General features: G+C 40.8%; 1 protein-coding gene across 2 annotated transcripts in view; it reads left to right on the top strand.

Moving 5' to 3' along the window:
• Positions 1-26,619, top strand: part of cntn1a (contactin 1a) — a 106,266-nt gene that overhangs the window by 37,976 nt on the left and 41,671 nt on the right. For both annotated transcript variants that reach the window (XM_034176099.1, XM_034176098.1), the window contains exons 6-13: positions 630-729; positions 2,006-2,187; positions 2,425-2,549; positions 4,674-4,791; positions 7,213-7,360; positions 15,764-15,891; positions 18,980-19,152; positions 25,164-25,287. In XM_034176099.1, the coding sequence (XP_034031990.1) occupies positions 630-729; positions 2,006-2,187; positions 2,425-2,549; positions 4,674-4,791; positions 7,213-7,360; positions 15,764-15,891; positions 18,980-19,152; positions 25,164-25,287 (1,098 nt within the window). The remainder of the gene's footprint in view (positions 1-629; positions 730-2,005; positions 2,188-2,424; positions 2,550-4,673; positions 4,792-7,212; positions 7,361-15,763; positions 15,892-18,979; positions 19,153-25,163; positions 25,288-26,619) is intronic.

Here is a 26,619-nt window from a genome sequence, read left to right as displayed (position 1 = left end):
ATGATTTACCCTCTTTTAAGAGTTTTATAATCCTCTCCTTTGTTTCAATTGACATCTCTCGTGTTGGAGCCATGATTCATGTCAGTCCACTTGGTGCAACAGCTCTCCAAGGTGTTATCACTCCTTTTTAAATGCAGACTAACGAGCATATCTGATTTGATGCAGGTGTTAGTTTTGGGGATGAAAATTTACAGGGTGATTCCATAATTTATTCCTCAGAATTGAGTGAGTCCATATTTTTTTCCCCTCTGCTTGGTCTAAAAAGTAACCGTTACTGACTGCCACAATTTTTTTTTCCTGATTTCTTATAGTGTTTCTTAAAGCCAGCAAGTTGCCATTTGAAATGACTTTAGTTTTGTGTCATGTCTGTGATCTGCTTTTTTTCTACAAAATTAAACAACTGAATGAACATCATCCGAGGCTGGTGATTCCGGAATTTTTGCCAGGGGTTGTAGTACCTAAGACATTCAGTTGTCACCTTATTGAGACATGTTGGAAGAAAATCTTAAAAGAAACACACAAAATGAACAGAAGCCATTTTTACAATAAGAGTCTTACACATGTTCAGCAGCTAGAAATTGATTTAGCATCTGAGTACAAATTTTTTCCCCTGTTGTTTTTCTTTCCAGGCCCTATCAGGAAGTACCCTGCTGATCTTAAAGTCAAGTTTCCAGATACCACTGTGCTGCTGGGACAGAATATCACCTTGGAATGCTTTGCACTCGGAAAGTAAGAGGACAAAGTGATTACTGATGTCTACCAAAGTGCACTGGTTGGAGTTTGTACAGCAGAGTGAAGTTGATATATTTTAATAAAATCTCATATCAGCCATTAGGTTTTCTCTGCAGGCTTGTGAATGTCATGCACTGGAATTGAACTGTTTTCTTAAATATATAGAATGTGACATGTATGTGATGTCATGACTCCATGTGCTCCAGTTTACAGTTACAGTTTTTTCCACAATGGCTATTGTTGCTCGAATAATTTCAAGTGCATGTATCATCTTAAGTTTTTTTTTTTATTGTAAGATGGTAATTTTTGCTGGGACAGAGCATGTTCTAAGTGCCCATGAGCTGCCTCAGATTAGGACCTGACCAAAGTATTGTAGAAAGACAACCCGAAAGCACTGCACCACTTTCTATGTTCTAGAGACACCACCTTTGGTGCTAAATGATTTCTGCTTCTTTAAAGATCCCATCTCCTTCTTTATTTTCATTTGATGTCTTTCATTAGAAGGCAGCGGTACAGTTTCTCCCATAGAGTCCAAAAACAGGAGATCTTCTTCTATGACAGTTTCTGCTGGGGGTGTTGCAACCATTCCTGCAACCAACTTATAACAACTGCAATTTCAGATGTATTTAAACTTCATGTCCAGGAGGAAAAAGGAGACGCTGAGGAAGGGTTGAAGTGTCTGGGTTTTGGACTTTTCCAGTTCCAGACAAAGATCCGGGACCTCACTGACTTCCTATACTCACCCCTAGAAGTGTATCTGTATGTGCAAGTCTGTAGTCCTTTTTCTTATGGCTGAAAAAAATATTTACTGATATCAATAAATAAATTAAAGATTTCTGTAAATCAAATTTTGATGAGTCAAAATGCAGTTTCTACATCTGAAAATATATGTTGTAAAATGTCAAATTTGTTTTATAGATATCTTAGTTGAACATGTTGCCATGACAAAATGTCATTTCCACTATTAAAAGTTAAATGGCTACTTGTCAAACCAATTCATTAAATGCTAAAATGGCTTGTGCCATTGTATAGATGGGACACAAAGGGTTTTTTTTTTTTTTTTGGGAAGTGTCATCTTACTGAAATGCTGCATGGTAAAGTAAGTGTTCCAAATATTTTATGCACTGAGACACCTCTCTTCTATTTAGTGCTTTTCATAGAGGTAACTGATTTACTCTGTGTGCATTAGATTAATGATTCTTCCAGCACTGTGGTAGAAATATTTTGCATTTTAATGTCTTCCTTGTGTGTTACTTGCATCTGTGCTTCCCAGCCCTGTCCCTGAGATCCACTGGAAGAAGTTAGATGGACAGCTGCCGCCCAATCATGAAGTGCGGATGGCGGGTGCTCATTTGTACCTCTACAACGTGCAGTTTGAGGACGCGGGTAATTACCGATGTGAGGCATCAAACTCCAAAGGAAAGGATTATCACACTGCACACATCTCTGTAGAAGGTAAGAAATCTATCTTTCTGTCTTTGCAGCTGATTTACTTCATACTTTGCTTTCTTCTATGGAGCTCATGTATAGAAAACCAGAGTTAAATCTGTTTGTGCACAACATGGGGTAGCTGTATTAAGATTTATCCACATATTACACTGCACTACATTGATGCCTCATCATGCAGATCATATATTATTCAAAAACTTTGTGCTGTTTCACATTAGTGACTGTGATCTTTCTCATTTGCAGCTTTTCCTGAGTGGGTGGAACACATCAGCAGCACAGAGCTAGACATCGGTAGTGACTACAAAATGTCCTGTGTGGCCAGTGGCAAACCCAAACCAAACATTCGTTGGCTGAAAAATGGAGTTGCGGTAATAATCTAATGATTGAATCTTTATTATTCTGCTGGAATTGGAAGTGTTTTATCTGTAGCTGTAAAGTACTCAGGGGCAGCTGCTGGTTCATGTGGTTTTAGGAGAAAGTACTTTTTGTTAATGAGTTATGTGTAAATGCTGGGAAATACTCCAGAACACACATACCCTACCCAGTGACCCTTAACTGGAATAAGCAATTTCAGAAAAATGGATATATGTACAAAACAACTGTCATAACTTATGACTTATTAAATACAAGTCACACCAATCCGACTGTGTCATTTGAGAAGCGACATATCAACAGAACTACTATCCACTACTCTGTTCACCATTCACTAGCAGCGTGGCGGTGTATTTCAAAAACATAAGCTCTGCTTCTTTTTGAGTATGCATGCGATTTTAAAGGATGGTGACCTCTGATGGTGCTTTACTCCTTGTAGTGTCTGTGTAGATTTTTGTTTATCCAGTTGTCTTCCTCTACTGCCTTCACAATTGCCAACATATTAACACATTACCGTCACCAACATCAGACCAACTGGGTCTAAAAACCGGTCAGTATCTGGTGTGACCACCATTTGCCTCATGCAGTGCAACACATCTCCTTTACATAGAGTTGATCAGCAGCCAGACGCCATCGAATGTGAGCATTTGCCCACTCAAGTCAATTACGATGCCGAACTGCAGTCAGATCGAGCCCAGCGCAAAGGTGAAAGATTTTTTATATATTTCCATGTGAGGACAGCAGGCAGAGACACATGCCTCACGGAGGAATGTTGTAAGTTCATGTCCTTCCAAATACGGAATGTATCCTCCAGCTGGGACGTCCAGGAGCAGAGATCTTTACAGCCGTGGCTGTGAGCGGACATGCCCACCCCCCGTCCGTTCAGCACCCAGACCAATGTGTCACTCTCTGTGTTATGTGGTCATTCATTTTCCTTATTTGTTATGTAATTGCGTATGTAGGTATTGTTGTAATTATTTGTATAACTGTCCTGGTGGTGGTTTCTGTGTTTGTAATGTGTGCACTGAGCCGTCATCCAGCTGTCAGTGTGCTGCGATCAGCTGACAGGCCCTTCCCCGTGCTGTGTGCGATCAGACCTGGCTGTCCGGCCCCCATGGGATCAGATCTGTACATACATATAAGCATTTTATACAAGTGTGCCTCCCCATTTTATGCAAGTGTGGGGGGAGCGGGGGGGTGGGGGCAACACATGTGCACACGTGCGAGACACATGCACCACATGTGTGTACGAATGGCCACACATTTTGTAAGTGCCATGCAAGCAGTGTTTGATGTTTGTGAGTGTCAGCTGGAATTTGGCTAACACCTGCCGCGAGAGGGTTCGATGGGTTCTCACAGCGCACACTCTGTCTTTCAGCTGCTCATGTGCACAAATAGTTGTAGCAACAGGTGTACGAGGCGTTGGAGGCAACTACAATTTTACACATATTGCATACGATTCCTGCGTCATGCGCAATTCAACCAAATTCGCATTATGTGTGAAGGGGCCCTAAATGATGTATGCTGTACAATCATTCCATCCTGGAAAAAAAAAAGTTCAAAGATATCATTAAAAGTCTAAACCTACCGTGACATTCAGGCCCATGATTAGTGTATGGAAGCTTGTGACCACACCTGTGGTCAAAATCAATAGGGTAAAACGGAATCTATATTTTCAGACTAATTCACACCATATGGCAGAATGGTGGCACAAGCAGGTAACGTGCTTCTTTCCCAAACAGAATATCTCCAGTTTCAGGCTGCCCTTACCCCAGTCTCCTTTTTATTTATTTATTTACTTAATTTTACAAATTACAGTGCTTTATAGTGTAAATTATTTTTCTGTCAAGGTATTTACATATTTCTACTTTATTATTTATTTATTTTTACAGAATTATTCTGGGAACCACAGCTGCCCCCTTTTTTAAACTGTAAAAATTTTCTGGAATTTTCTGATGATGATGATGATTATTATCATTATTATTATTATTATTATTATTATTATTATTATTATTATTTTAGTGCAGTAGCAAAACAGTTGTCTTACTTCAATCTTGTACACATCAGATGCCTGAATATTATGAATGTGTTTGATGATATACAGTATGCTTACTTCACAGCATGACAGCAACAAGATGACACTCACCAGCTTGACATTCAGTGATTCAGGGATGTACCAGTGTATTGCCGAAAATCACCATGGAGTCATCTATGCCAACGCAGAATTGCATGTGTTTGGTGAGTCAGCATGAATCTGCACCACATGAAAATAAAGTGTTGCTTTTCATGCTCTGTGATTGCTACTCATTCCATTAAAAATACTGACTTTATTAAGAGAAAAAACGCGAAACTAAAATTATGCCCAGTCACAATTTTTTATGTGTGACTGGTCATAATGGGCCTGTCACACCTTGACGATTTAGCCAGCATATGCTAACATATTAAAAATGCACCGAATATCCTTGCATACATTGAAGCATGCTGGTGTACACTGGTAAAATTTTGAGCATGCACAATATTTTCGATGCATGCCAGCATATGGCTTATACGTCCCGCCCCAATTAGTCGACTACTCAACTCAACCTTTATTTCTAAAGCATGTTTAAAATGACAGTAGTCGACCAAAGTGCTGTACATAACTAAAAAAATGGGCATCAAGTTAGCGTCAATCGTAAGTAAATGAATTAAGAATAACAATAAGATTACAACAGGCAATAAAACAAATAAAAGTCAAAGTAAAATAGAGTAAAAAGTAGTAGGAAATAATTTAATTTGATTTAATTTAATTTATATTATTTACATAGCGCCAAATCACAACAAAGTTCCCTCAGGCACAACACATAAGTAAGGTCTAACTTTACCAACCCCTAGAGCAAACACACAGACAACAGTGGTAAGGAAAATCTCCCTCTGATGATATTGAGGAAGAAACCTCAAGCAGACCAGACTCAAAAGGGATGACCATCTGCTTGGGCCATGCTACAGAAAGACTACAAATAAGGTATAATTTGTTAGCATTAAGCAAAAGGAAAAACAGTAAATACAAAGGTGAGAAAAGAAATAGGTTTTTAAAGAGGTTTTAAAAGTCTTGAGGGACAGCGATGATCTAATATTAAAGGGGAGACTATTCCAGAGCCTGGGGGCAGCCGCTGCAAAGGCTCTGTCACCTCTTGTCTTTAATCTGGTTTTATGCACCTCCAATAACAGTTGGTCAGAAGACCTTAAGGCTCTGGTTGGGGTGTAAGGGGAAAGACAAGCTCAGAAAGATACATTGTGCCAGGCCATTGAGGGCTTTAAAAACAATTAAAAGAAGTTTAAAATCAACCTGGTAACCTTCCACTCACAACTCGATCATCGCTAAACACAGTACGGTGCATCATGCAGTGTAAATAAACATGATGTCACTGTCCAGAGATCCTAATGACATGAAATTTCCCGTTTGGCACAAAATAATGCTCACTGCACACTCTGGAGTTGACCGTGGGATTAAAGGCAGTGATTGCATGCATGCATTTAAGTAAAATCCAATATTCTTATTGAGCAAATGTTAATATCTGGTTTCCAGAAGTTGCAACAGTCGATGCAAGCACATGAATATGGCATTTTGGGTGGTATTTTCCATCTCAAAACACAACAGCACGATAATCGTGTCACCGTGCGGCTTTTTGCCCTCTGTGGTAATGACAGCACATGCTCATTGATGTCACACGGCCAGGCGTGACTCCGTCCTCTATCTTCGCTATATCCAGCTCTCTGCCATAAGTTGCCATATGTCCATTGATGCTGTCCATCGATTGGCTCAATAACTGAAAGCTGCAGTCCTCATGCAAACAGTTCAGACTTTTAAATATTAAAACCATTCGCACCTAGAGTAAATATAAAGTCTTAGTCTTACCTGTTATGTCGTTTCAGTCAAATTCATCATCACAGCCTGATGGAAACTTATCCACATAAAGCATCCTGATTTTGGAAAAAACATCTGACAATACTTTAATTCCTTGTCATGGCTGAAGAAACGAGTTTTAAAAGCAGTCCTTCTGTGTTTGTCTGCTCCCCGTGTGTTTCACAGTCTGAACCAGAGAACGCCGGCGCTTTGTGCCACAACAAGAAAATGAACTTATTTTAAAGTTGAAAGAGTCACAGTGCCTCATTCATTCATGCCAGCGTTTACCACAGGCATCAGTCAATTCTTCAGCATTCTTCACACAATGAAAATAAATCCCATGATCCACCTTGACAAAAATAAAATAAATTTAAAAAATGCTAAATTACTCTGTTTGGCCTCTGTGTGGAGGGGTGTGACATGCGGCAGTGTATCCGCTCTTAATGATGTGCATTTCAATGCCTACATGCTCCGCCTACCAGACGAAAGGGTTCTGCTGCCAGTGGAAATGCAAGCCAAGCCAGACTTGACCATTCCAACCCGTACCATATCGTGCTGCACCGGCCCAGACTGCTCAGACTGTTGGCATATGTTGGCTAAATCATCATGTATGACAGCTGCATAACTTATTCAGTGTAGCCAGCGCATTCGCCAAATTTTTCATAAGTCGCCATACACTGGCGAAGTTGCCAAGGTGTGACAGGCCCATAATTTTATGCATACTCTTACTGCATATTCTAAGTTTGTGATGCATTATCCATGATGTTCCATCTTAGCTAGTGCTCCAACATTTGAACACAACCCAGTGAGTAAGGTGCTGGCTGCTAAAAACGGCCGGGTGGTGATAAGGTGTCGACCAAAGGCAGCCCCAAAGCCTGTCTTCTCCTGGAGCAAAGGCACTGAGCTTCTTTCCAACTCTACCAGGTGCGCACATTCTTTGTTTGATGGCATCATTATGTCTGGCCTCTGCTCTTTAAGAGGCTTGTTTTGTATGACATTGTTTAAGTTGTTATCTCCTGCAGTTGACGGGGGAATAGATGTTTCTTGCATTTTTATGCAATTACAAATCTGCCTGAAAAGGTCCTCATCTGTATCCTTGTTGCTTTCTTTAACATAGTTAACATAGTGGATTTATGGCATGTCCAACTGCTTTTTGCTACTTAGGCAAGAATATGAATTGGAGCGGAGGGTGCAAAGGGTCTGAATTTAGTCACCTAAAATCAACCAATCAGAGTGTCGTCTCTCATTCCTTTTAAGACAGACGTTCAACACATGCTGAGGTGAAATGGGAGGGTTTTCTGGTGGGGACATGAATCATGCACAGAGCGTGCATGCAAGCAGTAAACAAAAGAGACATGATCAAAATTTTTGTCTAAGTACATGAACGCTGGAATTGCAGTGACTCCTGTGACAGCTAGATTACCAATTGTTGCATCTGCTGCCTTGTATGTACATGTTTCACTGACCACCATGCATGGGCCATGCATGTAAGGTGCAGCTGTTTCAGCTGACCTTTGAGTGGAACCTTGCATGCAAATTCCAGAATGGTTGGAAGTACGTGATCTGCAGGATGCCTGTTACATACACGGTGCATCTAGAAAGTATTTGCAGCACTTCACTTTTTCCATATTTTGTTATGTTAGACTTATTCCAAAATGGAGTAAATTTTTTTTCCCCTCAAAATTCTACTCACAACACCCCATGATGACAACATGACAAAAGTTTTTTCCAGGGATGGTGCCTGGTTTCCTCCAAACATAATGTCTGGCATTCACGCCATAGAGCTCAGTCTTTGTCTCATTAGACCAGAGAATTTTGTTTCTCGGTCTGAGTCCTTCAGGTGCCGTTTGGTAAACTGCAGGCAGGCTGCCACGTGTTTTTTACAAAGGAGTGACTTCAGTCTGGCCACCCTACCATACAAGCTTGATTGGTGGATTGCTGTAGAGATGGTTGTCCTTCTGGACAACTCCTCTCTCTACACAGGAATGCTGGAGCTCTGACAGAGTGACCATCGGGTTCTTGGTCACCTACCTGAATAAGCCCCTTCTACCCTGATCGCTCAGTTTAGACAGGCAGCCAACTCTAGGAAGAGTCCTGGTGGATCCAAACTTCTTCCATTTACAGATGATGGAGGCCACTGTGACTTGTTCTTCATGTCAAAGACTGATTACTTATGTGTTATGTGTCGGACGCGGTCGGAGCACCGACCCAGCGTTTGACAGGACCCAGCATAAAATAAGCAGAGCATGGTTCAAAAGATAACAGAATTTAATAATCATAGTGAGTTTAGTGATAAACAACCAAAAATGTCCGCGGTCTGGTGAGGTGAAAACACGGCGCGCTCTCAGCAGCGCAAACGGTCCAGAGCCACAGCAGTTCGGACCCAGGGACCCCGCCGACACCCCCCAGGTGGCCGCAACAAACCGAGTCTGTGAAGAAAGAAAACATGAGGTGAGTCCAACACTCTCCACCCAGAGAGACACAGCTCAAAGGTGCACACAATCAGCAAACACTTCCTGGCTTAAATATATATCAGCTTCTCACCCTGCAGGCACGGAACAACTCAGTTCAAATCTCCACTGCAGCAGAAGCTGATTAGACAATTAGCATAACGTGACAGCTCAATGCAACAAGGTGTGAGGGACACCAAATCCACTGTCATTACTTCATAAAAGTCACCAAAACCAAATTACCTCAGGAAGTGTGCTGAAGAGCGTGAGACCTCACCCAATCCTCCTTCACAGACTGTGGCGTCAAACCTGGAGCGGTCTCTGCGTCCGTAATGGTGAGATTGTTCTCCTGACGCCGATCTCACACGTCTGCTCACAAGGTCGAGTCTCTGGTCAACACACACTGTGCATTCAAGGCTTAAGTGCAGCATGCTCTAATTAAGACAAATGCACCACAGCTGTGAGTCCTGATGACCTGCACGTGATAAGCCTCAGGTGTTCAGGGTGAGGTCCTAATACTCAGCCACACGTCAGCCACTCAGTGCTGAACGCATACCACCTGGTGGGAGAAACAGAAAACAAAAACAAGGCCAGCCAAACACCCCAGCCCACAGCATTATGTACGTGATTATGTATGTATGTGATTTCTTAGTTTTTTATTGTTAAAATTTCAAAAATCTCAAACAAAACTTTTTTCACATTGTCATTATGCGGTATAGACTTTTGAGGGAAAAAATATTTCATCCATTTTGGAGTAAGGCTGTAACATAACAAAATGGGGAATAAGTGTGACATGCATGTATCTCTTCTAGACTACTACTGCAATGCTCTATTTTCTGGTTTACCACAGTCCAGCATTAGGGGTCTTCAGTTGGTTCAAAATGCTGCTGCCAGACATTTGACACAAAGTAGTAGGTTTGACCACATTACACCTGTTCTGGCATCCCTTCACTGGCTTCCTGTCTCCGTGAGATTGGATTTTAAGGTTCTGTTACTGGCCTATAAAATTGTTCACGGACTGCCACCTCCCTACCCGAATGACTTGGTTAAGCCCTACGTACCGGCTCGGTCCTTGCGTTCACAGGGTGAGGGACTGCTGTGTGTTCCTAGGGTGAATAAAAAGTCTGCGGGTCACAGAGCCTTTTCTTATCATGCCCCGGCTCTGTGGAATGATCTCCCTGCGCAGATATGGCAGTTTCCCTGTTTTATTGTTAGTATTTTATGTTATTGTGTGTGTTTTTTTTTTTTATTCTTTTCACTTTTTTATGTTTTTATTCTTTTATTGTGCTTTTTAATCTTTTACTTCAGTTTGTACTGCTTTTTAAGCTGTGTTGTGTGAAGCGCCTTGAGGTGACCCCATCGTAATTGGCGCTATATAAATTAATAAATTTGATTTGATTTGAATAAGTGCAGCGCTGTGAATACTTTCTGGATGCACTGTAAGGTGCATTATGTGTGCATGATGCCTGTGCTGCTGAACTGCCACGGTTCACTTACCACCTTTTCTGCTGCAGCTTTTGTTTACTTTCGTTTGGGTGGGGTGGGGAGAGGGGGGGAGAGAGAGAAAGAGAGAGAGAGAGAGAGAGGGAACTAGAAATAACGATTTCCAACATTAGAACAAGATTGTGCAATTCTTGAATTTTGTTTCGGTTGAGGTATGCACAGTTATTTCTTGTATTGAAACCAGCCTCAAAGAGGCATTACAGACAGTTTGGCTTCACTTCTCTTTGCTATCTTGTCATCCATATTTACAAAAAGTCAACCAACATGTTAGTCTACAGCAAGCTAAAGACCAATCAGATATGCTCATGCATGCGCTCAGAGGCGGTATTCCTGACATTGCTGTTTTCTGACAAACAGGACTACAAACAGGCCAAGCAATCTTGGAATACATCACAAAAGTAATTAAAAAAGTGTGCATTGATTAGTGGACATATATCCTTGTCCCACTGCTGATGTGTCTGTTTTTCAGACATTAAATGATACTGCTGAAGCTCAAGGTCATACTGCTGTCTTTATCTATTTTTGCTTGTTTAAAGATAAGAGGGCCGCCCTTTAGTCTTCTTGCATTTGGGGAGAAAAAATCATATATATATATATATATATATATATATATATATATATATATATATATATATTAGTGATAAAAATATGGAGTGGAGGAGTGGGTACATTTAGTTCAACCTAACAGCTAACGTTGGCTTATGTCATAGTTAACAACATAGTCGGTCCCTGCTCTGTATGGGAAGTGCGCATGAAACAGGAATCGTATGCAAAACATAAATTTGTAGCTGCCTCGAATGCCTTGTACACCTGTTGCGCACACCAGCGGCTGAAAGACAGAGTGTGCTGTGCGAGCCCATCAAACCCTCTCGCGGCAGATGTTGGCCAAATTCCAGCTGACACACATGAACATCTAATACCGCTTGTTTGGCACTTACAAAATGTGTGGCCATTTGTATTATCATCACGAAAACAGTCAGCAGACAATCATTGACGAGCTGGATGTGAAATTTGTCTTAAGTTCCCCACGACTGTGGAGTTTCCGAGTGCACGTGATGTGCCAGAGTGTCGGCTCCCCCCACAACACGTGTGCGTTTGTCGCGTGCTCCCCCCTTCCCCCCAATACGTGCATGCCTGTGGTTTGCGTGCCCCCCGCAGGTGAGGCACCTCCCATCTGATCACAGAGTAACACCTTGGTCTGTGTGCTGAACAGACAGGGGCGTGGCAGCTGTTGACATCTCTGGTCTGGACATCAGAGCTGCAGAACACGTACCATGTTTTGATGGACACATGCATGTGTATGCTTGCTGTCCTCACATCGAAATACATAAAAACATATATGGCGTCTGCGACGGGCTGGAGAGCGTGCACATTGACAGGCTGTTCCAGCTGGACTGGACCACCATTTCATGTGGACATGCAGCAGGTGATCTGAATGTCACATTTGTCTGACAGGACAGTGAGCGGCGCGCCGCAAGACCATATGACAGGCCAACAGTACGACAAATACGCTACTTTCAGTCACATATCAGCAGAAATACGCCATACTAAACACTGTTTGGTCACAGCGCTTTTTCCTTTTTTTAGAAAATACCTTTTCTGCTTGTTGATTTTCAGATAATCAGAGTGTGTGGGTTCAAATCCTGTGAGTGGCTTTTTTTTTTTTATAACCAGGGTTATTTAACCGTGGGGTCCTGTATTGCATCCCCTTTTATGTATTAATTATATCAACCCAGTGATATTCACTAATTATACAGCTGTTTTTTATTTTATTTTCCTCCACATCAGCAGTGCGATGTGGTGCAGCTCACCCCACAGTGCGAGCAGCTGCAGCAGCTTGCACTGTGTTCCTGCTCAAAAGACACGTGGCGTGCACAAACTATCACACCGGGATCATGCATGCCTGCCCATCGGCGCGATGTTTCATTATGCACTATTTTGAATTTCGTGCTGTTTCGCTGTAATTTGACCAAATTCGCACTATGTGTGAAGGGGCCCTTATCTTTGGATGCTGTTTAAACTCAAAGTCCTACTGTTGTTTTGGCCTGTTTATTTATTGTGCCAGGAGACAAATCTAGCCCGACTGCTCTTTCTATCGCTATCTAGTTTAAAAAAAAATGTGCTGTGCTTTTTAAAGCCGTCCTGTTGAAGGATCTTTGAATAACATGTAGCACAACTGAAGTTCAAGATATTACTGCTGGTCTGATCGGCTTTTTGCTCGATAAAAGATCACAGGAAACCTCTTTCTGGGGGGAAAAACAGTCAGAGGTATGCACTCTCCAAAAGCAGCTTCCAGCTTTTAAAGCAGGGTTGGGAGTTAGCATTTAGAGGTAAGATAACAAAATAATAATAATAATAATAATAATAATAATAATAATAATGGTGGCAGTATTTTTAATTGAAAGTGAAGTGCTCATATTTTGACCAGTATTTCTTGTTAACTTATAACAGCAATTATAAAATCACTAATACTATATCAATTTGAATAAAACAAATAAAAATCATAAAACAAGTAAAACCTGAAGATATGACAAAAGTAAAGCCACCTTGACACTTGCACAAATTTGATCCCCGCACTGGCACACAATCTAAACTCGTTGTAAACTGTTGTAAACTGTATGTGAACTGTGGCAAGTGCCCAAAGAAAATTTTGAAATGTTTAAAATCTCTGGCACGCATTAATTTTGTGAACTAGAGGTGAACATTGTGCAGTCTATTTGAAAACACTGTGTCACTGTGAATCAATGTGTCTCATTGCTGCAGCACATCTGAACGATCATGATGAGATGTTACATCCACAATAAACATAATTCATAAGAACGAATGAAAATACAACTATTTTACCAAACCATTACAATACATATATATTATAAATAATTATCTTGAGATGATTGCAGACGCGTTCTCCACCTCATGAAGCACACGAAAGAAGCTGCAGCTGCAGATACGTAATTCCTCTGTGATTCTGGGAGCGATGAAAGAGTGGTTTTGATGGACAGTATGTCTCAATGACCCTGTCCTCAGTCTATTTGATAACTTCATATCTCCTCTGGGGCGATGGACACCATGATGCATACTGTTCTTGGTTTATCACTCCACACAGACAGAACACAGTTTTACTTTTAGACATACTGTTTCAGATAAACGATGCGAGCAGGTCACCCACAAATGAATGTCAAATACAGCACTTTTCAACCAATCACATAGCTCTACTGATGCATGCGCAGGGCAAAGGCCTGCCCATCTGGGTGCGGAGTCGAGAGCAGACACAGAGCGCTGCATCCAGTGGTACAAAGCAGGTCACACTGGCACGACGAATTGCACAGCAGTGCCGGGATTAAATTCGTGCAAGTGTCAAGGTGTCTTAACTCAGAAGGATTTCAAATATAAAAGGCACTCAGACTGAGGTTTTATTCCTCCATTCAAGGAGCTTATGAGCATCATCACTTTGTTCAAGATGAGTCAAATTCTAACACACAAAAGAGTCAACCACTTAACCCACATAACCCACTTCATATCCCTCTCTACTCTATCATCATCATCATTATCATCATCTTCTTCTTCATTGCCATTATTATTATTAGTAGTAGTAGTAGTATTCTTATTAGTATAATTCGATTCATCCCAGGGGCTTATAAAAACTAGTGGACTATGGTAGCACAAAGATCTTTGTGCTTGTGCTTTAATGCTGGGAATTTAACACTGACAAATTTGCTGAGTGCTCCCACTGGGCATGGGTGGGAATGTCTCATACCTAGAGCCACTACAACTTTGGATGTGAGTTACGTAGCATTAGCCACATCCTATTAAAGATGACATAGCTGTTCTTTGTTGAATGTAGTTGATACTTGACCCCTTTCTGTGAAAGAGTCCCTTCACCTTCTCCCTTGTTTCACTTGGGGTCACCACAGCAGATCGGAGATGGATCTGCATGTTGATTTGCTACAGGTTTCATGCTTATGCTCTTTCTGATGCAACTCCATGTTACATAGTGAATAGGTAGAGTGGCCTTGAAGTGGAAACATTCCACTCTGGAAACAACTCCACTTAACCCCTGCCACAAAAAACTCTAAATAAAAATATTAATATCAGGATGAAGGGTTGCAGAAGAGATAAAGCTTTCTTATCCTGACCATTTAGGGGAAGGAGAGGATTTAATTATTAAATTCCTGGGTGGGATCTTGGGCTGGGCTTGGAATAGGGAAGGAGAAATGGTTAAAATTAAAATTAAAAAGACACATAAAAGTTAGGGATGTGGAAGAGGAAAGGGCTATTCTTAAAACTAAGAGGACATACATGGTGTTGGTTGGTATGTGGGATGGGCAACATAGTAAAAATAAAGTAAAATTGGGATGGTGGGTTTGGGTTTCTCTCTGACTGATACTTTTGGATGTTACATTTTGTCTGCTACCTTTTTCATGCTCCACTTTTTCTTGTTCCCTTATGTGTGTTAGTTTCTTCCTGTTACTTTCTTTCCAACAATCATGTCACACGTCCACGCAGCAGCTTGCTATATCCCCTCTCTGAAGGGAGGGGGGTCAAGAACAATATATTGACTGAAAGGGCTGTGTCTCCCACAGACTGTGGGGATGTGCCACACAGTGTGCAAACACGTTCAGCAGGCACTTCTCGAAAGAAGAAGCATGTTACATATGTCACAGAAATCTAAACGAGCTGTTTCAGATCAACATTTTGTTCATTTCAGCGGAGGTTCGTCATACATGGACATATAACTGTGGTACTTTGAAGATGATTAACACGGTTCTGCAGCAATATTTAACTGCAAAAGGTCAGAAAAATCAATATGCACAATGTTGCCCTCCAATGCAAACATTCATCATCTTTTTTTCTCTGACACACGTGGGCCATACAAACACAGGCACTTGCGTGTGCTTTGCTGTGTGTCAGCCACTGACATTAAGCTCATTCAAGGGCTCGTCAGCCTGGGCAGACGTGCTGTCTGCTCCTGGTTAGTGGTCCCTGACAAAACAAGCCCTGTTCTGGAAGCTCAGAGACCCCGCCCACTCTGCGCCTGCAGCCACGCAGTGCATGTCTGCTAATGCTCTCTACAGCCGCCCTGTGGAGCGGCGACAAGAAAACATGAAGAAAAAATAAATCAAACATTTTTAGCTTTTCGTTTTTCTTACCTTTGTGTTGAATCCTGTGCAGTTTTTTTTTCCAAGTTCACATTCTTTTTTCTTGGAAAACCATATCGACTTCAGGGAAACGACAGAGCACTTTCATCATTATTTCATTATCTGTAGAACCACACACTAACTTGAAGTGGACTTTTGACCTTCATTTTTGATGATGAATAATTTAGACTGTAAAGCTCCTCAGCGTGTGAAGAATTAATTCTGTTTCTCCTCCTCAGAGTGTTCATTTGGGAGGATGGGAGCCTAGAGATCCTTAACTTGATGGAAGCAGATGAAGGGAGGTACACTTGCTTTGCTGAGAATGATCTCGGGAAGTCCAACAGCACGGGCGCTCTGCGGGTAACAGGCAAGTTAGATTAAAAGGTGGAACTACTGTCATAATTAACCATTTCTGTCACCATTTCTGATGTGTGATACTTCGTTTATGGTGCAGCGTCCGTTGTCCATCCACCCATCCATCGTTTGTCCACAGTTTGAAAAATCAATTCGTCACCGGCGGTTATGTTCTGATTTGGTTCAAACTTGCACAAAATGTTCACCCCATGATCCTGCAAAAAAATTATGCTCAAGGCCACCTCATGAATTTAATAAAAAAAACAGTACTCCTGCATTTTGTGGAAGGATTTGGATCAAACTTTTTTTGTTGTTGTTGTAGAACAATATTTGCAGATGTTCCAGACCTACAGTAGGAGTTGTGCAGTTTGTCTGCTGTCATCCAAACCTGTTTTCAGGATTAGATGAGTGATTGATGAATAGTCGATTAGTCACTGATTGGCTATTTTATGACTTTGTAGTGGTTTTCCTTTCCTTACCACCGTCTCCTTGTGTGCTTGCTCTTGGAGTTGGTAAGGTTAGACCTTTTGTGAAGCCCCTTGAGGCAGCTTTGTTATGATTTGGTGCTAGAATTGAATTGTTTTTGTTAGAAAATCCTACACATATTACTCATTGTACATTGATGTTATCTTTAACTCAGATTTACACAAGTGATTTACACAATAATCTCATTTCTGACTGGTTGCATGAGGCCATTGTAATAAACTAAACTAAATGTACTAAAGTACAACTTCATACAAAATTAAAGAAACCATATATTTAAAAGAAGCTCATGAAGTTAGTCTTGCATGAGGCCTTTTGGTCCTCAGGTGGTCCTCCATCAATATAGTCTTCAGTTGTGTTGAAGGATTTCATTAAACGTGCTACTCTTCATTGGCAGAATGGGTCGGTATGAGCTACAGTATCACTGTCAGTCCCACCAAACCCTCGTGAACGTCCAGGTGCTGTCAGTGGGTCCTTCAATAGTTCAGCAGCACACAGGCAGCTTCTGGTTATTCAGATCAGGTGTGATGAGACATACGTTCAGTGAAAAACTCTAATAGGATTTGAGCCCATGCACAGTGTCTCTTTTTTTCTACTTTCAGTTTTTCTTTTTAATTTACAAATGGAATCCCACTTACAGAGAGATGAATTTTCTGAAAAAGAAAATTTCAGCTGCAATTTTCAGAAGGTAAAAGGGAGACCTGAGCTGAGATTTGATCTGTTTTCTTGGATTAAAATCCTTCTTTGTTCCACTTCACCATGAATTGGTGATGGGTGTTGCAACAGCATCAGTCCTCTGTGTCTCCAGTCACAGCTAAAGAAGCCTTTAACTCCTTTTTGGAATTGTCATGGTTGTTTGGTGGCTTCCCTCACTTGCACAATTCCTCACGTTTTGAAAGTGCTTACTCCAGACAGATTTACGATACAGTACCACGCTGTTTAGATTTCTTAAAGCTACATTGTGCAGGTTTTAGTGTCATCTGGTGATGTAGGTGCAGATTGCATTATGCCATCACCGGTCACGATTTTGTCTCCCTTCATGTTTTCACTTCTTTGGGGAAGGTGATTCATGCTCTCTTGCCTTCCCTTGTGACAAACAATGTGCCTGATGCTGCATTTCTCAAAAAATGAGGGTTCTCAAGCTTATCAGTCTGAACTAGCAGCCAGTATGGGGGAGCAACCACTGATTTTTTTTTTTTCTTCAGTCTTGTGGCTACGTTGCAAAATGTGAACGTTAGAGTAAAGGCACCTTGACACTTACACAAATTTGATCCCCATACTGCTACACAATTGGTCATGCCAGTGCGACCCACTTTGTCCTGCTGGATGCCATGCTTTGTCCAGTTTGATGCCACGTTATATAAAATAATCATTTCATAGCCGATGACACATTTGCTCTCAAAACCTGGCTGATGAAACCATTCTCTCATCGGAAAATCAGAAAAAATATCTGCAGCTGCAGCTTCTCTCGTGCATGTTGTGCGGTGGAGAACACCTTTGAAATTGTCTCGAAGGTGCAGTATTTATATTGTAATGGATTGGTAAAACAGTTGCATTGCCATTCCTTCGTATGTGTTGGATAATGTATCTGAAAAATTATGTTCATTATAGATGTAACATCTCGTTCAGATGCTCTGCGGCAATGAGACGCATTGACTTGTAGTGACACTTTTTGAATAGGTACGCATTGTTCACATCTAGTTCACAAAATTCATGTGCGCCAGAAGTTTTGAACATTTCAAAGTGTTTTTGTGCACTGGCTCGCAGCTGCGCACAGTTCACACGCAGTTTACCACAGTTTACAACGAGTTTAGTCTGGAATCAAATTCGTGCAAGTGTCAAGGTGCCTTAAGTATGTCGCTTTTGGGGGTACTCTATCAAATATGGTGGTGCAAAATGGCAGCCTCCATGAGGGAGCCGTGTTCCCGTGTACATATGAAGCCTTCATTCTGCGTTCATGAGAACACATTGATTCACCGTTTAAGGGTATTGTGCTCTAATGAACAGCAGGTTATGAATGCTGTTTCCTTTTCTGCTCATCAACACCCCTAAATCCTACACACTGTACCTTTAAAGACTGATGTACTATATGTGAAATCCAAAACATTCAGTGACTTGGAAATATACATGTATCCATCCCCCTGTCTTGTCTAAAGGACACTAGCTGTAAATCAGTTGTACTAACAACAACTTTCTACTCAGTTTGTTCAATTACTTATAATTCTGTAAAAAAAACTGATGTACTGTGTGTAATGGGTGAAATTCCTACATGGTGAATGTGATATTGTTGTTAAACCTCTTGAATTAAAGCAGAAAGTCTGCACTTCAATCACATATAAATTATTTCATTTAATCTCCATTGTGGTGGTGCACAGAGGTGAAATTACAAAAACTGTGTCACTGTCCACCTTCTTATGGACCTGACTGCATCAGCACATTTTCCTCATACAGTCAGACTAAGCTCTAGTGATTTGGGATGTATGACACTTTTCTGCCCTCTGCTGGACATTTGTGCTTAGTGAACAACTTTTGTCTCCTGCAGAATAGCACCACAAATAAATAAATGCTGATATGATTCAGACGTAATTCACATAACGTTCTTGTGTCTTTGTCTCCAGAGGCCACAAAAATCACCTTGGCTCCATCCAACGCTGACGTCAAAGTGGGCGAGAGCGCTCGCATGCAGTGCGCCGCGTCACATGACTCCAACCTTGACATCACTTTCATCTGGTCCCTGGATGGCTGGGTGATTGACCTACACAAGGACAGCCAACATTACGAACGCACGCTGGTGAGATACCTAGTTTGTCAGCTCAGCCTGTAAAGAGGTGGGAACAGAAATTACTGTGTTCCATCACTTAGCCACATCTTCTCAGAGACGCATAGGGACCCACAGCTTCAGTGTATCGCTGGGGTTCATGCACGTCCAGTCATATTTGAGGTCAGGTTCATGTTTTTTGTGTTTTAATTGGAGCCCTTGAATGGGGAAAAACAGCTTATTGTAAATACTTGTCTTGTTCATTTCCACAGTCTGTTGGTAAATTATACAATACTTTAAAAGTAATTTCCACTCGTATCTATTACTGGTGAGACACACACACACACAAAAGCAGCGGTTTGACTTTTTTCATTCATCACTTGTCCGCAGAGTCTAAGTCTCTATTATAACTGTGATTAATGGTACCACATTTTGGTACGTAAGACGTATTTTCCCCTCGTAAAGCTGTGGTTCAGTTCCATTTTAATACTGCCTGTGTGGTATTAGCTGTTGGACTCAAAAACAGTGAGTTCAGTCAGGCCATGAACTCTTTTGATATGAGCTGATGGTGTTCTCTTTCTATTTTACTTTTCGTCCATGTTTCTGCAGTGAGGGTTTCACTGACAACAAACACTGTGTGAAGCTTGAGATTTTTCAGCAAGAAAAAGAGCAGAGTCCAGTCAGGACTGTTTAGTACTGTTATCTTTGAAATTTATTCATTTATATAGCACCAATTCACGATGAGATCGTCTCAAGGTGCTTCACACAACATAATAAAAACAGAAAAAACTGAATTCAAAATTTAAAAGCACAATAAAAAGACAAAACCATAAAAGAATACAAGAATAAAAGCACATAATAACACTAATGATAAAACAAGGAAAACAAATGAGTCTTTAAACGTGATTTAAAAGTCTCCACAGTATCTGACTGCCGAATGTGTGCCGGGAGATTGTTCCACAGAGCTGGGGCACGGTAGGCGAAAACTCTGTGACCGGCAGACTTTTTATTCACCCTGGGAACACAAAGAAGTCCTGCACCCTGAGAACGCAGGGCCCAAGCTGGTACATAGGGCCTTACCAGGTCAGCCAGATAGGGAGGTGCAAGTCCATGAACAATTTTATAAACTAATAACAGTACCTTAAAATCCGATCTTGCAGCGACTGGAAGCCAGTGCAGGGACGCCAAAACAGGCGTAATGTGGTCGAATTTTCTGCTTTGTGTCAAAAGTCTGGCAGCAGCAGAGAGAATTTTTCTTTGACAATTTTTTTTTCTTTTTCCAGTTTCAGCCCATATGAGAGAATTTGTGTCCTGGTATATGTGCGGTGACACCTTTTGTCTTGAGTTGTTCCATATATCTTCCCTCAGTTTTGCATCTACAATTGCCATAGTTGCAGCACTTGAAGGTCTAGGTCCTTGGGACATTTTAATGGTGCTGCGGTGTATATAAATGAGTGAGATGTCACCTTGTTTCTGCTTCAAACTGCACTCCAGTCATCATCTATCTCAGCCACGGATATCTGAAGCTTTTGTACAACAATCATTTCCACATAAATTCAGCATTATTTCATCATAAAAGTTGGCGGAAGTGATCAGAACGCCGTGGCTAAACAAGCTGTTAGCTGATGCATTCACTGAGCATTGGTCATTTCAAAGCATCACGGAATTTCATTTGAGTTTCTGTTTAAAACGGCCTCATTTCTGCTTAAAACTGTCTTTAGAATGATTTAAGAGGTTTTACCTTTATCATCTGATGTTAATAATCCCATTAATCCATTTGATTGCTTTGGGTGAAGAGACTCCGTCTCAGACGTGCTGCTGTGGTCCGAAATGACGCATGCGCAAATGCGAAAGGCAGACTGATTTTTTATGGGCGGAGACCATTTGGTCTGCGACACCGGTATAGTAAAGTTTGTGCGCAGCATGGTGTTTACTAGTGCTCTTCTCAAGCACTACCTGGAACCTCTATCATCAAAATGACTACCTGTCTATGTATCTATCTATCTGTCTTGATGGATAGATATAGCTCGGCATTGAGGTGAACCATGGATTACTGCAGTTAACGTAAGTGTGAATTTGTGTCATGGTGATTTGTTTTTAAAGTCACAGCTGTGTTAATTATGGTGCAGTTCTTGTAAAATCACTGAATGGAAGAATTTCAGCTGCTCCATGCTCATGCAGCCTGTTTAAATTTTTTTAAAAGGTTTTCAAAACACAAAGTGGCCATTTTGAAAAGATATGGTAGAAGCAGCTTGTGTATTGTCATGGATATGTGGCATCACTGTTTGGAGCTCTGCACTCCTGGGAGGCTGTAAAAATGTCATAATGACCCTACGCTGTGTTGTGACATAACGTAATTCATATGGGCCCAGTGTTTATCACGTGCCCCAGCCTTTGGCCATCATAAATGAGGCCAGCCTGGATGAAGAAGTAGTTGCAGTTCCTTGAATAACTGATTGAGGCTGCCTCCAAATCATGTTTGGTGCCTTGTACAAAAAAGGAAACTGTTTTGGTCTCTAGTTTCCCCCTTTATGACAACTTTATGGGGGGTGACTTTTTTTTATATAACTCATTAGCTTAAGACATTTTAAGACATAGTGTTATGCATAATTTGAGGTGTTGTCGCTTTGAGTGACAGTTAGGGTGGTGTTGCTAGACTGAGCTCAGACACAGAGGCCGCTAGCTGTGGCTGCTAATTGTTGTGGAGGACCATGACTGTCTTTTCTGAGCATTTTATTACAAATATCTGTAATCCTATGGCTTGTTGTGTGGGAAATTGTCTGAATGGATCAAATAAGAGGTCTATGCTCTAGTATTTTGGTTGAGTGAAATTTTGAAATTTTCATGTCATTTAATTTTGTATGTCAATGGCATTAGACTTTTAGCAGCTATCGGTAGCCTGATGATGTTAGGTTCAATTAATCTATGATTACCAATGATTAAGCCAACATAATTTTTAATAACAACACCCAAGGCACCATTAAAAAAAATGCCACCCAGCCCCCCAAAATATTCTTCTACTAAGTGCACTTGAACCAAGCTTGTAGCGTAGCCTGTAACCCTAGAATCGGTGTCGCGTTACGATTTATTCATCCCACTCAAGTCATGCAGGGCCTTGTTCACGCTCCACCACTTTACCCATTTATAAAGGGGTAGGCATAAACACTGCCATCATGGCGACACCCAGAGCAGAAGTTTGGGGAGTTGGTAAGGAAAGCATGCCCTCTTGAAGGGGGAGGGTCTAGCATTTTGCTCATGTTTAAGGTCAACTGTGGTCGTGTGATGTCAAATTAAATCAATATTCCATTCAAGGGATCCTGTTATCTATTCTAACCACTCCAGCCAATGGTTGTGCATCACACAGTAGGCAGTCAAGTATTGAGTACAACCCCAGTTCCAACGAAGTTAGGACATTGTGTAAAATGTAATTAAAAACAGAATACAGTGATTTGCAAATCCTCTTCAACCAATATTCAATTGAATACACCACAAAGACAAGCTATTTAATATTCAAACTGATAAACGTTATTGTTTTTGTGCAAATGTTTGCTCATTTTGAAATGGATTCTTGCTTGTATTTTTTTTTTTTTTTTTTTTTTTTTTTTTACATTTTACACAAAGTCCCAACTTCATTGGAATTGGGGTTGTACGTTGATGACAGTGATGTGGAAATATTTAACTGATAATGTATTTCTGAGGCATTTCTTTTAATGATTTTGACATTTTTCCCTGAATGGTTGCCACCAGCCATCTTGTGTTATGGCCCAGTCACACGGTATATGACGATTCCTGAATGAAGGGAAAAAGAAAAAAGTCACAAATTGTCGAGAAAAGGTGGACGAATGAGCTTTTGACTTTTCCCATCACTGAATAGACTGCGAATCAAGAGCTCAAAAGGAACAAAAGTGGAACAAAACAAAACCGAATCTAACGTTGATCTCCACACTATAAAGGAAATGGGCCTGGAGCCACTGCTGGAGCAGTGTGTGTCTTCATCCTGCTCTGCATTCCAGGATTCAGCGCTGGGACAGAGCTCTGTAGTGCCTGAGTCCTGGAGAAACTGCAAACAGTAGTGCGTGATCCGATCCACTGTGGAGATCTGTGCGCACATCCGTTGATCCCCCTGCTCTGGTTGCTCATCCAGAACAACAGAGGAATCATCTCCTTCATCATCAGAATCCTCACTGTCTGGTTGAGACTGACAACACGCTGTGCGGCCCATTTTGCACCAATTAAAAAAAAAAAAACTGAAGCGCTTGCTCAATATTCATAAGATGCCTCAGTTTTATTAAGCAAAAAGAAACAAAAAAATACCACCACCACACTAACCACATACGCTAAATTAATTGAATATATAATCAGAGCAGTAAATTGATCAGTCCGTGTGAACGTAGCACATTGACTCCCCATGTACAGTTATTTCAACCAGGTGCAGCTGGTCCACAACGTGAATTCTGCCTTCCAGAACAGCTCTAATATAATCATCTGAATCATCAACCTGTTGCCACATGTGAAGAAGGGCTGGATTGTCATTCCTACACTCGTATTGTTACATTTAATAAAAAATAATAAGCGCACAGGAGGCGATTGCTGCTGCTGCTGCTGCTGCTTTCAAGTACCGTTGAAAATGACAACTATTTTGTTTTGTTTTAAATTCAGCAGTTGCTTGTAGCAGGAGTGTGGTTTTCATTTTATTTTCGGTAAAATAATTCATTATATCCACACAGAAGATTAATTCTGGCCTATATAAGGTGCCTGAGCCCAGTGAAGCTGACCCCCCACCAGATAAAAAAAAAAATCCAAGCAGACAGGCTGAGTTTGCCCTGTAATTTCTGACAGTACATGAATGCAGCACTCACAAACCGGCTTCTGCACTGTATGAAAACATTCAGCTGGTCGAACGAAGTTGAACTAAAAGCTAACGTTACAAAAACTAAGCAAAGGATAAGAAACTGTCAAAAACGACAGCAAAATGAAATATGGATGAATTGAGGGTTTCGGCGGCATTCGTTCAAATTTTTCGACAGTTTAAAAATCCTGATGATGTGCCAGCTGCAGGAATGAAGCTGCGCAAAGGTTAAACGATGCCAACATAAGTCAACGAAAGTCAAGATTACTTGTTTTGTTTGGGCTTTGTTGCCCTCCGTTACCTGCCATTCAACTTTTTCAACAGTTTAAAAATCCTGATGATGTGCCAGCTGCAGGAATGAAGCTGCGCAAAGGTTAAACAATGCCACTGTAAGTCAACGAAAGTCCAGATTTCTTGTTTTGTTTGGGCTTCGTTGCCCTTTTGTTAATTGCCGTGTGACCGGGCCATTAGCAGTATCTGGAATAACAAACAAACAAACGAAAAGCAACAGTAAATGTCATCATCTTGTCAGTTCCCAAAATAAAAGAACAGCATATAATGAGGATGAAGTGATTTGATGGTGCTTAACTTTGATGCACCAGATCAACTGAAAAAGCAACTTTTATTTTGCATATGTATCATGCCACAGATGCACCTACCAGCTGTTTGCGAAAATGATGTGATTGAACTTCCAGGTAGTTTGTCTGTCCTCTGCTGAACTGTGGTTGCATCTTGTGCTCGTTGATCTGCTCACACCCACTGACACCTGCCTTAATGTGAACATCAGCAAACAAGTTAAGCTAGCAATCACAGGGAGAAACGTAATATCCATTATGTTGAAAATATGTGATGACATAAACAGCAGAACAGAAAAGTAACGCTGGAATTAGATAATGTAGAGAACATGTTGCTAGAGATGATACCAAAACCTTTCATCAATCCTGCAAATTTGTAATGACAAACTTAAAGCTTTGTTATGGAATGTTTCAAAACCTTTACAATGCCTGTGCTTGAGTACATAGTTCTGGAGTCTGTATCAAAAGGAAGCTTGTCATACTGTACTAAATGGGGCCTCATTACGCCACCACCTGTTTTGGAAAAAAATGTTTTGAAATGTTCAAGGCTACGGTCAATGAACGGCCTTTGCTTGTAATTGTAAACAAAGTTAATTATTTCCTCACTGTTTTTAACATAGAATGGGAGCTCAAACGGAGAGCTGTTGATTATGAATGCCCAACTGAAGCATGCTGGGCGCTACACGTGTACCGCACAGACCCCCGTTGACAACGTTACCGCCTCTGCCCAGCTGGTTGTTCGAGGTGAGTTTTGATGTTTATTTAAACACGTGCACACAACATTTGTACATGCAGTAGTACCTTTGAACTGAATGCAACAAAGCTGCCTAAATCTTGCAACCAGTGAGCTGGAAGATAGCCTGCAGCATACTTTATTATCATATGTGGTGCATGTGATAATATTACCTCAAGGCTGTGCAATTAGGCACATCTATATTTGGTTTTATTTTAATTGTCTATCACATCGTATTACAGTTGAAAGGAAATAATTAACATGACAGACTGGCAGACTTAATTTGAAGCTAATTACAAATCATTTGAATGATTTAGAATGGTGTAATTTCTCTTAAATTAAAGCTGACTTTAAGCACTGCAAATTGATATTCATTATACGTTGGGTTTGGAAAAGCTTTGGTAGGTACCCTGTAAAATGCAATGGGTGAATTGATGGATAAATAAATGAGTCCATGCTCTCCGGTTTGTTAACATATTCACTCAAAAATGATAAAGGACATCTTGTACATCTCCAAAGTAAAAGAATATGCAACAAGAGCAATCCAAGATTTCTGACATCCACCAAAGGGTTGACGAGGACTCAAAACAAGAGAGACAGTTGTATGTAAAAGTTTGGGCACCCTTGATCATTTTCGTGATTTTCCTTTATAAATTGTTGGTTGTCTGGATCAGAAATTTCAGTTAAATATATCATATAGTAGACAAACACACTGATATTTGAGAAGTTAAATGAAGTTTCTAGTATTTACAGAAAGTGTGCAATAATTATTTAAACCAAATTAGGCAGGTGCATAAATTTGGGCAACCTTGTCATTTTATTGATTTGAATACATTTAGCACTAATTACTGGAATACAAAATTGGTTTGGTAAGCTCATTGACCCTTGACCTCCTTACACAGGTAAATCCAATCATGAGAAAGGGTATTTAAGGTGACCATTTCCAAATGTTTCTCCTCTTTGAATCTCTTCTAATGAGTGGCAACATGGGAGCCTCTAAACAACTCTCAAATGACCTGAAAACAAAGGTTGTTCAACATCATGGTTTAGGGGAATGATGCAAAAATTTGTCTCAGAGATTTCAGCTGTCAGTTTCCACTGAACAAATCGGGAGTAGCTGAATGGACAACAACATATATTAGCAGAGGCTATCTTCTTAAGGAGGAAGCAGAAGATGGAAGAGCAGGAAGAGGAAGAAGTAGAAAAGAAAGAAAAAGTTCTTTGTTCTTAAGAAATAATGTTTTTAACAGGCCGAAGGCCGAAGAAGGGTGTATGGTTTTCTTCAGGGTGTATAAAGCCATATTCATTGGTGAACAACTTGATAACTGATAATATTCATTAAG

The sequence above is a fragment of the Thalassophryne amazonica genome, chromosome 8 (assembly GCF_902500255.1).
Source record: "Thalassophryne amazonica chromosome 8, fThaAma1.1, whole genome shotgun sequence".
Taxonomy (NCBI): Eukaryota; Metazoa; Chordata; class Actinopteri; order Batrachoidiformes; family Batrachoididae; genus Thalassophryne; species Thalassophryne amazonica.
Note: the sequence above shows the minus strand (reverse complement) of the source record. Positions and strands in the feature narration are given on the sequence as shown.